The 14,788-nt window shown below is 45.6% G+C and overlaps 1 protein-coding gene across 3 annotated transcripts in view; it reads right to left on the bottom strand.

Annotated features, from left to right (window-relative positions):
* The window catches only part of Mbtps1 (membrane bound transcription factor peptidase, site 1), a 44,989-nt gene that overhangs the window by 15,099 nt on the left and 15,102 nt on the right, over nucleotides 1–14,788 (bottom strand). For all 3 annotated transcript variants that reach the window (XM_090357209.1, XM_090357210.1, XM_090357211.1), the window contains 7 exons: nucleotides 12,850–12,966; nucleotides 12,292–12,359; nucleotides 8,846–8,948; nucleotides 6,754–6,905; nucleotides 3,492–3,653; nucleotides 2,236–2,380; nucleotides 457–645 (listed from right to left, as the gene is read on the bottom strand). In XM_090357209.1, coding sequence (XP_090213335.1) covers nucleotides 457–645; nucleotides 2,236–2,380; nucleotides 3,492–3,653; nucleotides 6,754–6,905; nucleotides 8,846–8,948; nucleotides 12,292–12,359; nucleotides 12,850–12,966 — 936 coding nt within the window. The remainder of the gene's footprint in view (nucleotides 1–456; nucleotides 646–2,235; nucleotides 2,381–3,491; nucleotides 3,654–6,753; nucleotides 6,906–8,845; nucleotides 8,949–12,291; nucleotides 12,360–12,849; nucleotides 12,967–14,788) is intronic.

Raw genomic sequence — 14,788 nt, 5'->3', positions numbered from 1 at the left:
AGTGCTGAAGTACAGGCATGCACTGCCACGTCTAGCTTTAAAGGGTCATTTCTACTTCCTCATGGAGTCCACCTTACTTAAACACCAGATAACCACACACACTCAGGCACCACAGCTAATTCCATTCAAACTCAAGAGCTGAAGACTTAAAATGCAAAGCTCTTTGTAGGAGACTAGAACCAGACAGGAGGAAGTATATTTCCTTTTAGGAAGGCCTGTCTCTCTCTGATGTGCCCACGCTGGTCCTTGGTGCTGTGGGCCAGCAGCAAAGCAAGCAGCACAGTTCCCTGTGGAGCTGGCTATAACTGCAGGTGCTCAAGAGGCTGCAGAGGACGGTCCAAGGCCATCCTGTCTACCAACTGTACTTTACACCCACCCCTCAGCATCTTCCTCTCCTTCCTGGCAAGGGATGGCAAAAGGTCAAGAATAGCAAGCCCCTTCCTGGCATGTCCTTACTTCTGTCTCTGCTGGGGAGGCCACCGTGATCATGACGTGGCCCTGGGCAATGCCTTCCCAGGAAGCTGCCTTCTTGGTCACAGAAATGGAGATGGCCAGGTAGCCAGACCAAGGCCACAATACCGAGGAGTAGGAGAAAGCGACTTCAATGTTGTCTCCATTCTGTGGTAAGTAGGGCTGCCAGTCAGGCTGCAGGAAAACAAAAGCCAGTCCAAAGTGGAAGTCAAACACATGTGGAAAACACATAGAAAATAGAAAGGCCTCATATCCTTCATTACTTACACCGGTTATGAGAAATACTTAATACCTTGGACAACATGATACATAGATACCTAGAAGCCTGGGGGTGGGAGGTGTCTGAAAGATACCAGATAAACCTGGAAACCACTGTTTCAAATATCTTCCCCCATTGCATAAAAAAGTGGGACACATGCACAGAAGCTCTTTGACAAGGAACTTTCTTACCTAAGGAAAAAGCTTATGTAAATCAAAACCCTAGATTCGAGGTTAGATGCCTGTGGGTTTTGTGCTGAAAGAATCCCAAGAACTAAAAAATAAAGTGGCATGGATTCTAATGCTTGCCTACCACACAAGGACTTAAAACTGTGTACTTCAGATTAGGGCTGGTAAGTAATATATACAGATATTTTAAATCAGAGGCAGTGTTAGTGGAATGGGACTATAAAGAAGAGGCTATATACTCTATAGACAGAATGTTTTATTACATACATTAATATGAACCTATGACATACAAACCCTCAGCTTAATTTTCATTTTCTAAAATCTAAGTGCCAGTGATTGCATATAGAGATTACCTTCTTGAATACTTGTTAAACATGACATTTGAAACATGATGTAAAAATCAAAGTTAATAAATTCTTTTTTTTTTTTTTGCCAGTCCTGGGCTTGAGCTCAGGGCCTGAGCACTGGCCTTGGACTTTCTCAAGGCTAGAGCTCTACCACTTGAGCCTCAGCACCACTTCCGGCTTTTTTCTATGTATGTGGCACCGAGGAATCGAACCCGGGTCTTCATGCATGCTAGGCAAGCACTTTAACCACTAGGCCAAACTCCCGGCCCCAAAGTTAATAAATTCTTTATTAAAAAAAAAAAGGTTCTAGAGGGTTGGGAATGTGGCAACAAATGTAAAGGCCACCTGGAAGCATGGCTCAAGTGGTAGAGCACAAACAAGCAAGTAAGAGGTCTAGAGTTCAAATTCCAATATTGGAAAAGAAAAAAGAGGGATGTGGTAGAGTACTTGCCTAGCAGGCACAAAGCCCTGGGTTCAATTCCTCAGTACCACATACAAAAGAAAAGCCAGAAGTAGCGCTGTAGCTCAAGTGGTAAAAGTGCTAGCGCTGAGCAAAAGTAGCTTAGGCCCTAAGTTCAAGCCCCAGGACTGGCAAAAAAAAAAGTTCTAGCTTTTTTTCCCCCCAGTCCCTTACTGTTCTGATAATGTCTACTTGGTAAATAAGCAGTCAAAATACTACAAAGAACCTGCCAAATCCAATGCTAAGGAGCAAAATAATGACAGTTGGCCTGCATCACAGCCATCCTGATGCAGATGAGAAGGGATGGGGCCTATCTTTCAGGAGCCACACCTGAGCTGCTGAAGCAAGGAAGTAAACGATGTCCTCACCTTTCAGTACAAGACTAGGTGTGAGAAACCTATGTCCCCTACAGAAGAGAAAGGAACCTCTCTTTTCTGTACTTCAGGGCAGATAACTACAGCAAAAGCACCTGGGCCGTGATAAGCCACCATCTAGTCAGAGAAGCATCACCTTATCCACAATTCTCCCAGTGACTCCCATGCCATTGAGAATGGTGACATTAACGATGGTTGGCATTCCTCCATAGTAGATGGGTTGAGAGCAGTAGGGCCACATGTAGGGACACTCGGTCAGGTCGATGTAGCTGGGGCTCAAGCTGAAAAAAGGAAGACTATGTCAGAAATACAGGCCTCACTAGTGACAGAGGAGCGGGAAACAGTGGCCCGCTTATGGGGCTTGTGGTGTGAGGAGCTTGCTCTAGGGTGCTCCTGGGCCCAGAGGGCTGCTGGGCAATCTATGGGAACACCTGCCTCTGTAGGCTGGAATTGTGGGAGCTGTTCTGGCTGACAAAGAATGGCAAATCATAATGGAAACTGAGACCCTACCTTGGACTAGCCAGGAAGAAGGGAACAAGGAAGCCAAGCCAGGAGTTCTCTAGACTGGGCACCTGAGGTGTCCTCTTTCCCCACAGTCCCTCTGCACTCTCGCTGTGCTGATAGCTCACAACTATACACTAAGCTGAGTCCATGAGTGCTAGCACAGCACAGCCCACAGGAACCTGGACAGAACTGATGTGAGGGATGGTGGAGTGATTCTACACTTGCTTCAGTTTCCCTCATCTGAAATGAATTCTGCTAGGCCAGCTCTCTGTTCCTAGTTCAGCACAAAGGTCATCTAACAAACAGGCATGGCCACATAACAAGAGATAAACTCAGATGCACAATTAACTATGGTCCACAAATTTAAAATCATTTCACAATAGGCACACAAAAAAGTTCAGGGATGGAGGAAATCATGCCCCACAAAATACAATGAGTTTCTAGATCCTGGACAAAGAATATAAGAGGAAATGGAAAGGGCAGTGTTGTGGATTCCTTGCAGGAGAGGCCCAGGAGTGGCATCTTAGACTTAACAAGTGTTAAAGTATGTCAGCTAAAAAGATGTCACCAGGGAAAGCTGGGAAAACATGTTGTTGAGGATTCTTTTTTGCAAAATTCTGTAAATCTGTCGAAAGTTTAACTATGCTGAACACAGAGTGGCTATTAACTTTAACCATTTATAATGAAGGCGACAGAACCTTTCAGTGACTCCACAGTGACTTGAGTTCTGCCAGTCAGCACCCTAGTAGAAGCCACCTGGTAACCTAGAACTAAGCACCCTAGTGCTGTCATCAGTGAAGAACGAGTGGTTCTGAAGCTCGTATGCACAGAGGGAAAACTCCAAGGGACCAGTGAAGGAGAAAGGCCTACTATGACTAGCACACCTACCTGGCCTGGGGCTTGTAGCTGTTGAGGATCTGATAGGCTCGAAGCAGATCCAGTTTGCCATGGCCCTGCTCAAACATGTTAGCTCCAGGAAGCCTCCGGGCCGATGCGATCAGGGCCTGCTTCATGCTGGCAGGGTTCACCAGCTCACGCTTCTGGACTGTGCTGCCGGAAAGTTAAGATTTGTTCATTTTCTCTCAGTGAAAGAATGAAAATCAGACTATCCCTAATGGCAAATGTGCAAACGTGTGGCCTCCAATCTTGTTCTGTTTCTAACAGGGGTTTCTGAGGTGAGGCCAAACAAAGTGACTCGCTGACACACCTGCCGCAGGATGAGCTGCTAAGTAAGTGACCTTCCATATGGCTTTTCTGAACAGTGATTTTATGCGGCCTGTTTATGCAAAATTCATTTTCCCAATTATGACTCAATCTATCACCTAGGTTTCAGGAAGCAAGAATATTAAAGAGGTATGGTACTGAAGGGAGGGACAGACACAACAGCTGGCTGGGGAAAGAAAAAGACCACAAGTGGACACTGGAGAGAGACTTGATGCAGGATGGGACAAAGGTATGGGCTGGAGACCTAACCTTTGTCATTTTGTCCCCAGATTTGGAGCACATGTCGCCCAGGTGAATGAGGCCTGGACATGTAGGCTTTGGGCCGCTTTCAGCATTTCACGGTCAGAATGCACCTCAACAAACTAATACTCAGCTCTACATGGCCAGGAACCTGGCTAGCTCTAGCATTAAAACATTCATTGTGGGGCAGAAGTTTGGCCTAGTGGTAGAGTGCTTGCCTGGCATGCATGAAGACCAGGGTTCAATTCCTCGGTACCATATACATAGAAAAAAACCACAAGTGGTGCTGAGGCTCAAGTGGTAGAGCTCTAGCCTTAAAGTCCAAGAACGGTGCTCAGGTCCTGAGCTCAATCAAGCCCAGGACAGGCAAAAAAAAAAAAAATTCATTGTGGTCTGTAACATGCATTTTTGAAGTCCCCATTTCCAACATGAGTAACAGGAATTATTTCTCTCTTCCTGTTTTCCTCTCTCGCTTTTTTAAAATTTTTTTTTTTTTTTTGTCGGTTATTGGGCTTTAACTCGGCCTAGGAGCTGTCCCTCCTAAGCTCTTCGACTCAAGGCTAGTAGTGCTCTACCACTTGAAGCCACAGCACTTCTGCTTTCCTGGTGGTTAATTGGAGATAAGAGTCTCCGTGTTTTAGTGGACTTTTGTGGCTGGCTTTGAACAGTGATCCTCATATCTTAGCCTCCTGAACAGCCAGGATTACAGGCATGAACCACCGCGACTTTGTTCCTTGTTTAACTTTGTTTTACTCAAATAAATCCTTGCTAACATTAAAAAAAAATCCATTTTGGTCTACCTATATATTTTATACAAGTAAATTTTAATCTCTAAATTGAGAGGAAAAATCAGGGCACAAAGCCTTGGAATATTTTTATATGACATAGGTTGGTCACAGAGGGTAGGCAGGTTTTCTAAATGAAAATCTGGCAGAAAGATAAGAGAAGATAGAAATGATTAATTCTTAATGACAGAATAAAAGAGATGCTAGAAGCTATAGGTCAGCAGCCCTCCTCCTCTTCCTGCCTAGAAAGCAAAGGGAAAGGTCAGGCTCCACTTCCCTGTGGCTCAGCATCTACCAGGAGCTATTGTCAAGCTACAAGGTATTCCTAACATCACAATAGGTGTTTTTATCTTCAGCAGCTGATAAGAGCAGAAGCTTTCCTTGAAGTTGAAGACATCTGCAGTCACAGCTGTCACTGGAAATGGCAAGTGCCCCCATCTTCTCATCGCCCCTCACTCAACAGTACAGAGCTGACAGCTCCACTGAAGCTGGAACCCTTACTTCCTTCTAATAATCACAGCAGGCGGGTGAAAAGGGCTGTGTTTTGTTACCAGAATCCACAGCACTAGAAACAGGAGCCCTGGCTGAATCTTCGACACTCGGCAAGAACAAAAGTATGAGTAAGCCAAGTGAAGCCCACACCCACCTTCCCTCCTCAATACACGTCACTGGGTGCTCCTGGGGAGAGCAACACTGATGGAGAGAGAGGTGATGTTCCCCGCAGGCAGAGGCCAAGGGCAGCACTTCCTGCCTCTGACCTATAGGCCAGGACAGACACCTCTGCCAAGGATTATTAACAAATAACAAAATAAACATGCAATTCACTTACTTAAAAAAAAACAACAAAACATTATCACTTGCCTAGTTTAAATTTTAACTTGGTACAGAAAGATTTCACATGCCCAATGTTATTACAACAGTGTCCCAAGGAGGACCTCAGCTAGACAGCATCAAATTTACTGGGGAGGGGGGAGAGTGAGGCCATGAGGTCCATCTGACCACAAGGCAGAGCAACTGAGCTACCACCCCATCTACCACATTGGAGAGCTTTCTTCCTTCCTTCTGAATTCTTTATTTCTTTTTTTTTCTTTTGTCGGTGCTTGAACTCTGGACCTGGGCGCTGTCCCTGAGCTCTTCAGCTCAAGGCTACTGACCTACCCCTGGAGCCACAGCACCACTTCTGGTTTTCTAGTGGTTAGAGATAACAATCTCACGGTCTTTAGTGCCCAGTGCCCGGGCTGGCTCTGAACTGCAATTCTCAGATCGCAGTCTCCTAAGTACAGGCATGAGCCACCACGCCTGGCCTTCCTGCCTTCCTGCCTTCCTTTCTTTCTTTTATCCTTCCTTTCCTCCTTCCCTCCCTTCCTTTCTCTCTGTGCTATGTGCAGAGAAGGGCCTGTGACTCGGCTCTGCTCTGCTATAGATGAGATCTGACAGGAAAGACCCCGGCCTGCCTCAGCCCCTCACCATCCTGACACTGCCTTAGCTGCCACAAAAGCAAACAATGGTCACTGTGAAGATGGACATGCTCACCTGCTTCACAACACCGCTATCTCTCTGTACCCACGACATCAGAGTGGACATATTAAGTGGGTACAACAAGGCTGATGACGCCTAATGGAAACAGAACACAGCAAGGAAGCAGCTTTTTTCCTGCCCAATACGTGGCACATGGTGGAAAAGAAAGTGCTTGGCTCAGCCGACTGCTGTTCTCCATGCACAGCGCTCTCAGGCTTCCTCCAGCGCACATCATTTAACACTAACAGTGGGGATCCCACCTCTCCTACAGAGACAGTACCAGACTTCACTTCATGCTTTTAGCCCCAAATCCCACTGTTCCACTGTTGCCCCACACACATTTGCCAAGGCCAGAGCTGCCACTCTGTGCTGTACATACTTACCTCACTAATAGGGTGACTGCACCAGCAACCACTGGAGAGGCAACACTGGTCCCCGAGAGGGCCCGGCACCCTCCTTTCACACCAGAACCCCGCACTCCAGCACCGTAGGTGACAATGTCAGGCTTCACACGACCATAGCCTCCTGGTAGCTCCTAAAAACAAGAACAGCTTGGTTTCTCCTGGAACCCAGGCATACAGCCACATGGGGATGGGAGTGAATAAACCAGGACAGAATCACAGGACTGAAACCTGAGGCAGCTACTGGTTCGAATCTGAAATTCCCTGAAAACCGGAAACAAGTTTCAGTGCTAATGTAGGATTCAAAATTATTTTTAGTATGTTTCATAACAACCAGTAAAAGAAGATGACCAGAAAACAAATTTTTTTTTAAATGCTAGTATTTTAACTAGTTGCTAAACCAGACACTAGTCAGTATGAATAGAATTGGGAAACTATTCTTTCTAGACAAATTTAAAGAAGAATCTAAAAATTAAAAATTAGGAAAAAAGAAGCATGTATAAAAAAATAAAAATAAAAAAGCACCTGGTCTGTTTGAAAGGGGAGAAGAAGCCATGCAGGATGACCCAAGGCTCACAATGAACCTGCAGTCTGTTTATGAAGCACTTCTGTTTTTTGGGGTTTTTTTTGTGTGGGTCACGAGGCTTCTGAACTCAGCCTGGGTGCTGTCCCTGAGCTCTTCAGCTACCAGCCTACCCCTGGGCCTGGGCCTGGGCACTATTCCAGAGTTCTTCAGCTCAAGACTACCGCCCTACCCTCAAGCCAAGCCCCACTTCAGCTTTCTAGAGGTTAATTGGAGATAAGAGTCTCAGGTCCTTTTGTGCCAATTTGGCTTTGAAACTTGATCCTCAGAGCTCAGCCTCCTGAATAGCTAGGTTTACAGGCGTGAGCCACCATGTCTGGCTCAATGAATCACTTCTTAAGTCTCCTGAAATGTGGGGGAAAGTGAGAAGCACAGCAGAATTTGATGTTCCTTTCCTCCTCTTTTTCCCCTTTGAGATCAGTCTTATCATATAGCCTAGCTGGCCTTGAACTTGTTATCCTCCTGCACACTGGGATAACAGATGTGCACCACCACGTTCAGTGTGCCCAAGCACTCTCTGTAGGTAACTAAGGAACACTGCACAGACTGTCACAGAAAACAAGTCCCTGGGGAGGGCCAAGGGCGTGACATCCATTACAGCTCAGTGAAGGCACCTACACAAGAGCCTGAGGCTTACCCGGGCCAGAGGCCTGTCACCTCTGATCCGGGAGTGCAGAAAAGGACACACGGCACAGCACAGCACAGGCCAGCTCAGAGTGAGGTCGCTGGTGTCCAGGCAACAGCAGCTCCAGCACCTAGCATCCGGTAACTGCATCAGGAAGGAAACCCTGGCAGCTCACAGAAAGGGGCACCTAGGAACCCACATGTCTGGCACTAAGGCTGCCGTGGAAGACTATCCCAAGGAGTTCTGCAGGTGTGAATGAGTCCCAAGTGTGAGACTGGGGTCTTACTTGGGATCTCAAGTTTGGCCCATGACAAGTTTCAGCAGGAAGAGATAACCTGGCTCCAAAGAATGTCAGGGCAGGTGTCCCCAGGCTGAGTAGTACTCTGAGAGGGCTTCAACTTTCTTGTTGTTGGGCAAGGCAAGGTGAACTGGCTGTGTCATCAAAGCCCAAGCAGCTGGGTTATCAACTTGCTGGGAGTCATTCCAATTTTGTGAAACTAAATACAATTATTTCTCCATTAGCAAAGTTCACATTAAGCTTTTCTTCCTGGATGTACTTTGTAAATCTTCCACTTGCATGGAAGAGCCCTTCCTAACTAGTGAGGGCGAGTGAGCACAAGGCCAGCTCACCTGTAAGCAAGTTAGTCAAAAACAAGCCAAGAGGAAGCGGAACTGGGAAACGGCACTCAGACCCACCCACACCTCACAGTGGCTCTGGACACGAGGCTGAGGCAGCACACACCAAAGGAGCTTGAAGTCCTGTCTTCATAGGGGCACAGGCCACAGCTCTGGCTGCTTGGCTAGTGTGCATCAAGGCTCAGACCCAGGCTCCGGGAACCACTTTAGACTAGTACAGGAAAGCATACCCAGGTAGTCATTCCCCTGGAAGAAAAGCGGGCGATGTTATCTTCAAAGTCAATGCCACCCACTCCAATCACATCCATCTGATCAGCAGGGTTATTCAGAGTGCTAAATTGGGACACACAAAAAAGGGTGGGGGGAGAGAAATAATTTACAATAAATCATTCAAACAAGGAAAATCACTGCCAGAAAAATCTAATGCTTCCTTAGGTTCTTCTGTGACAGGCTACTATCCTTCCATTGTCTTGTGAGGTGCCATCACACGGTCATCTCAACACTATTAAACTGCCTCCTCTCTCCCCCAACGTGCTCCTTCCTCTTCTCCCCATCACCATACCACATGGCTAGGTCTCCCCTTCAGCTCCAGGTTCCCACCTCACTCCCTGTCCTGAATATCTCAGGAGTGAACATGTCACAAATCCAGCCCCTAGCTAGATATCCTCTCATCACTTCTAAGTTGTTCCAAGGTTACTCACTCTGCTTCCTCCACTAGATGAGGCACACATCAATATGACAGCAGTCAGATGTCAAAGTTTCAACTGACCTTTAGCAGGGCACCTCACTTTCTCAGACAATGTGAGCACAACCATTACCCTGCCATCTTGAGTCCTCAGAGAATGGCCAGGAAAAAACAAAAACAAACATACACCAGCCTTTCTCTCCTGTACCTCAAGGGTACTAGCTATGCAAAGAAGCTACTCTAAAATTAATAATGACAAAATGCATAAACTCGAAGGTTAGTATGAAACACCTGTGAAATGACCAGTTATGAAACTGAACACATAAGCTCTAGTATCAAAAGGAAAAAAAAAACCTCTATGACAATTCAACAGCTATAACAGATTCTAAATAACTGAAAAGATAATGGCAAGACTGCAATGTCTTCAAACCACATTCAGTCTATAACCATGCTGACACCTAGCTTAGTGGCCACAACATGCCACGGGGGTGGGTGACCATTTTGAGGAAGTAGAATGGCTTTCTTCTGGCTAATGGCAGATGTTTGCACAGTCCCATGAATTCAAGGAACAGAGGCTAACTGATGTCACTAGAATCTCTCACTGAAGCCAACAAATGAACACACTGCCTTCCCACCACCCTTGACCTGTCAATCTCTACAATACTCAAGAGTGTTAAAAAGCAAGGGAAGCCACTGAGAAGGCTAGGCCAGAAAATCGAGCTGTCATTGGTGGAATTAAAAAGGGGATAGCCACAACTACAGACTCAGGTTGAGGTACAGGGCCCTGAGAGAAAGATCCTGGCATGGAGCCTGAACTGGGATACACACATGCCTTATTTTCAGCCAGCCTGCGTCAGTCCTCTGACTCCTCTAATGCCCAACTTGCTAGCCTACACCTGTCTACAGCTGGGTGACAGGGATAAATCTCATGGCATTGCCACCACTGCAAGAGTCATTACAGATGCCCATGTCCATGTGTGCCCCACGAGCACAAAAGAAGCTGAGGCCTTCCTCTTCCAAGTTTTTCTGCTGGCACAATTTAAATTCACTACTCTGATTCAAAGTTGTCAAGGACAACTTTCCACAAAAGCCAAGGAATTTCAGGAGGGCAACGGTGTGACTAAGAACCGCATGGAAAAGATCAGACAAGTGTGAAGAGGAAGACTGGCAGCAGGGACTACAGACACAGGAGGCCAGACCTGAGGTAAAGGACTAGTGGTAAATAAAGGTGAACCAACAGGTTCTGGCTAGAATTGGCAAGCAGCGCCTGTGGGTCCAGTTTTTGTAAATACAATTTTACTGGAACACAGCCATGTCCATCCACTTCCACATAACAACTCATGGCTGCTTTCATGCCACAAGGCCAAAGCCAAGTCGTAGAGACTATCTGGCCACAAAGCCTGAAATGTTTACTCAATGATCCAGCCTAGAATTTCAAAGCCCTTGGAAACTGAGGAGAAAAATGTGGATTTTATCTACTAGGCAATATGATCCAGTGTAAACTATTGAGTAAAACACCACTGGGGAACTAGCTGAACAACAGAAATACAGAGAAAAAGGAAGGAAACAATCTGCATGCATGGTACTCTCCCTACAGCCTAGCTCCACCACTGTAACTGCTACATGAGCTGTCAGGTGTCCTTGTCATTCCCTACGCCTTCACTCAGTGATAGGCAGTGAGCTGGGGCTCATTGAGCCTGGTCAGATCAAACACCTGGATCCACTCCTGTCTATACCAGGAGAGCTGGAGTGGAGAGGACTAACTAAAGGAAGGAGGAAGAACTAGGAAACTGACAAGCTAGCAAGTGGGAACTGAAGAGGGACACCAGTACTGGGAGGCAGGGACCAGAAGGAACAATATGCAAGGAAAATGAGAAAACCTAACTTGGACTGAGCAGCAACTGGGATTTTCGGGGAAGAGGCAGTCAGTCCACCCACTGACAACTTTATCTCACAACACCCATGGCTACCCACAGCCAATCCAGAACCTCGGACCTCCTACATGGGGAGATTCATCCATAAACACTGACTTCACGTAGCTTAGACCCAAGCCATGATGTGGCTACTCTGCATTAGCTCCCTTTATTCTCCAGATAACCTGCCTTCCCTTAACAGGCGCCCCAACCCAGGCTATCCAGCCGGTATGGTGCATGTCTACATCAGAAGCACCTGCACACAGGGGGAACAGACATCCAGCCTCTCCCCAACTTGCATGGCACGTGGAACACACGTCCAGCATTTCCTCTCTGCCTTGTGGTTACCCAGGACACTCAATGACAAAGGATGTTAAGCACAGAATGAAAATCAGAGGTGCAGGTAGAAAGAAAATTGAGACCTAAAGCCATACCAAGCCGTTGGCAGGCTTGTTTCAGTGAGTACTGTTTCTTGCCAGCTGGCTCCCCCTGCTCTCCTAGCAGAGCCTCTCACGAGCCCCTGAGGCAGCAGGAAGCACTTGCTGACTCACCAGAGCCTTGTATGTCTACCCCATCTTTACCAGGAAGGCAGGCACTTCTCTACTTCTCCTCCAACCCTCCATATTTTATAGATAGTGGTATTCTCAGTACGTACTCAGAACCCATTCCTTCTTCACATATTCATTTTCCTGACACATTCTGGGGGAGGAAGAATGAGTACTAACAAATTTAGAACTGTAGCCCCTCTGGTACATCAACTTTAGAATAACAATTAATTTTTAAATTAAAGTTTAATTTAAATAAGAAAGAAATTTAGGCCTCTAAATTTTGCTATTTGCAGCAAGTTGTGGTTTTTGTTTTTTGTTTGTTTTTAAAAGAATGGCTTTGTGCTAACAACTGTTAAGTGGACTGGTAAATATTCAAGGGTTTCTTATACATTGTTGTTTTATTTTTTAATTGACAATGTAACAGAGTTTTAGATTCAAACAAGCATTCATAGACATATGTACAGATTGACATAGTTTTTCAGTTATTCAGGGAAAAGCATCCCAAGACCACTCTTGTTGAAGCCACTTACCCATAAAGAGGTCCGTCGTTGCCAATAGCGGATACCATGATTACATTGTTAGCAGTTAATTCCCACACCTACAAAATCAACATGCAATTGGTTAATGAAAGTATACCACTCTAAATAATCAACACATAATCATCACTAACACCTCATAACTTCTACAGTCTTAAAAGAGAGGAGCCTCTCCAAGGCAGGGTGGGCATGACAAGATGGGCACATCTGGAAACCTAGTGTAGACAGAGAACAGCGCCCTCAATGCAGGACTGGGCAGTGCAGGGCACACAGCTTACTGTCCAGGCTGAGGAAGGCACAGGGTAGAGTGGGGCAGAGTGGGGCAGAATGGAGCACAGCAGACCAGAGCCTACGTAGGTTTGGAAGGAATCAGCAGGGCTCTATGTGTTCCTCCGCAGGCCTTTAACACTGGTTTATGACATACAAGTCATTAAAGCTCATGTCACTACCTGTTTTCAACAAAGCTGCCACCTGGGTGAGAAGCCACTAATACACTGGAAATGGCAGAGATGGGAGGCAGAAGAGCAGGAACTGTGCAACAACTCGACCGACCTTGTCAACAAAGGGATGATCCATGAAGTCAGGGCCGCCAATGCTGAGGTTCAGCACATCCATCTTCTTCAAGATGGCATAGTTGAAGGCGTCCAAAAACCAAGACGTGTAAGACACCTAGTTAAATTAAAATATCCCCCAGTGTTTCAGTGAAAGTCTCAAAAAGGATAAAGTCCTAAGGATAAATAATAGACTCTACATAAAGCATAAAGTAATTTAATTTTTGTGTGTGTGTATGGTGATACTGGGGTCTGAACTCAAGGCCTCATACTTGCTAGGCTGGCACAATACTAACGAGCCATGTCTCTAGCCCTTCTATAAATATCTTTCTTAAAAAAAAAAAAAAAAAAGTAAATAAATCCCAAGCACAGATAAGGCTCTGGAGTGCCTGCAGGTCTACAGGCATCTCTTCGTTCATAGTGTGCTCTCACAAAGTTACTTATGTTTCAGTCTGCACATGAAATGCATTTTTTCCCTTAAAATATTAGTAGCTTACCTTTTAAAATCAGTGGCATAAAAGTACAAACAAAACAAAATACCAGGCTTATATCTGCCCCTCATATAAAAGGATTCCTAAGACATCTGTGTAAAGGATTTAATGTATTTGCTTAATATCCTTCATTTCCTCAGTGACTGAACATCCTACATAAGCAAATGGCAACAAGTTATTTTATAGTACCATGTCTCTTAACAGGGACTTCCTCCTACTTCCCATATGCATATTATATTATTTTGTGGATCACTGCAGGTTTTTAAAAAATACAAAATTAAGTTTTACTGGGAAGAATAGTATAAGGATCAAAGGTGTCAGAAAGGCTATTTTAGCAGAGCCAGCAGTGTGACCTAGTGGTAGAGTGCTTGCCTAGCATGCCCAAAGCCCTGGGTTCCATTCCTCAATACCATATACACAGAAAAAGCCTGAAGTGGTACTATGGCTCAAACGGTAGAGCATTAGTCTTGAGAAAGCCCAAGGACAGTGCCTAGGCACTGAGTTCAAGCCCCAGGACTGGCAAAAAAGAAGGAAAAAAGAAAGGGACTTTGTAGCACCACTGGACTTTAAATTTAAGAGTTTTATACTTGATAGGCAGGTGCTTTACTGCTTGAGTCATGCCTCCAGCCCTTTTTGCTCTGGTTATTTTGAGATAGGGTCTTTCTCACTATTTTCCCTAGATCAGGATCCTCCTTGCTTATGCTTTCTGTTAATAATAGGTACAAACCACTGGACCCAGCTATTAGTTGAGATGGGATCTTGTCCATATTTGCCAGTCTTTGCCTCCTGAACAGCAAGAATTACAAGTATAAACCACCTATGCCCAACTTCTAAAAGCAAGTCTCCATTTCTCTATGTGTAAGAGAAATGGTAAGAGGTACTATAAAAAACCAAGACCCCACCAGACGGAGATGTGGCACGTACTAAGGACTCACTGGATGGGTCAGGATATCATCCATCACCCAAAGCCTTTTGACGCTTCCAGGCTGTGTACTACCTGCTCAAAGACTACAGCCTCCTTCTTTTCTGCAGTTTTCCAATGATGAATGAGGGTGTAAAGCCTAGAAATTCACATTACTGAGCCCATAAGTCAGTAATGCAGTCCCTGCTTGCTGAGTGGTGGGAATTTTCCCAGGAAGATAAGCATAAAGCACATCATTATCCATCTGCCACTGAGACCTAGGGCATGGCAGCCTTGATCAGGCCTGAAGCTGAAGAAACAGAAAACCAAGGAATCACTGGACATGGTGACCTTGGAGCAAGGTCTTCAGAGTTCTAGATAGGCCAATGCAAGTGGTGGTGGAAGCAGGGCAAAGTCACACAATGGCAGAAAGGACTAAGGCAAGACTCTGCCACAAGTGGGGCACTAGAGGTGGCATGTCATCACTGACAGGCACAACTTATGAACGTGTGTTTACTGTTTACATTTCAGTCTGGGTCTCATAAGTT

This window comes from Megascapheus bottae, chromosome 24 (assembly GCF_031878675.1).
Source record: "Megascapheus bottae isolate mThoBot1 chromosome 24, mThoBot2.hap1, whole genome shotgun sequence".
NCBI classification, from domain to species: domain Eukaryota; kingdom Metazoa; phylum Chordata; class Mammalia; order Rodentia; family Geomyidae; genus Megascapheus; species Megascapheus bottae.
The sequence above is the reverse complement of the archived record's forward strand: the minus strand, read 5'-3'. Positions and strand labels throughout refer to the sequence as shown.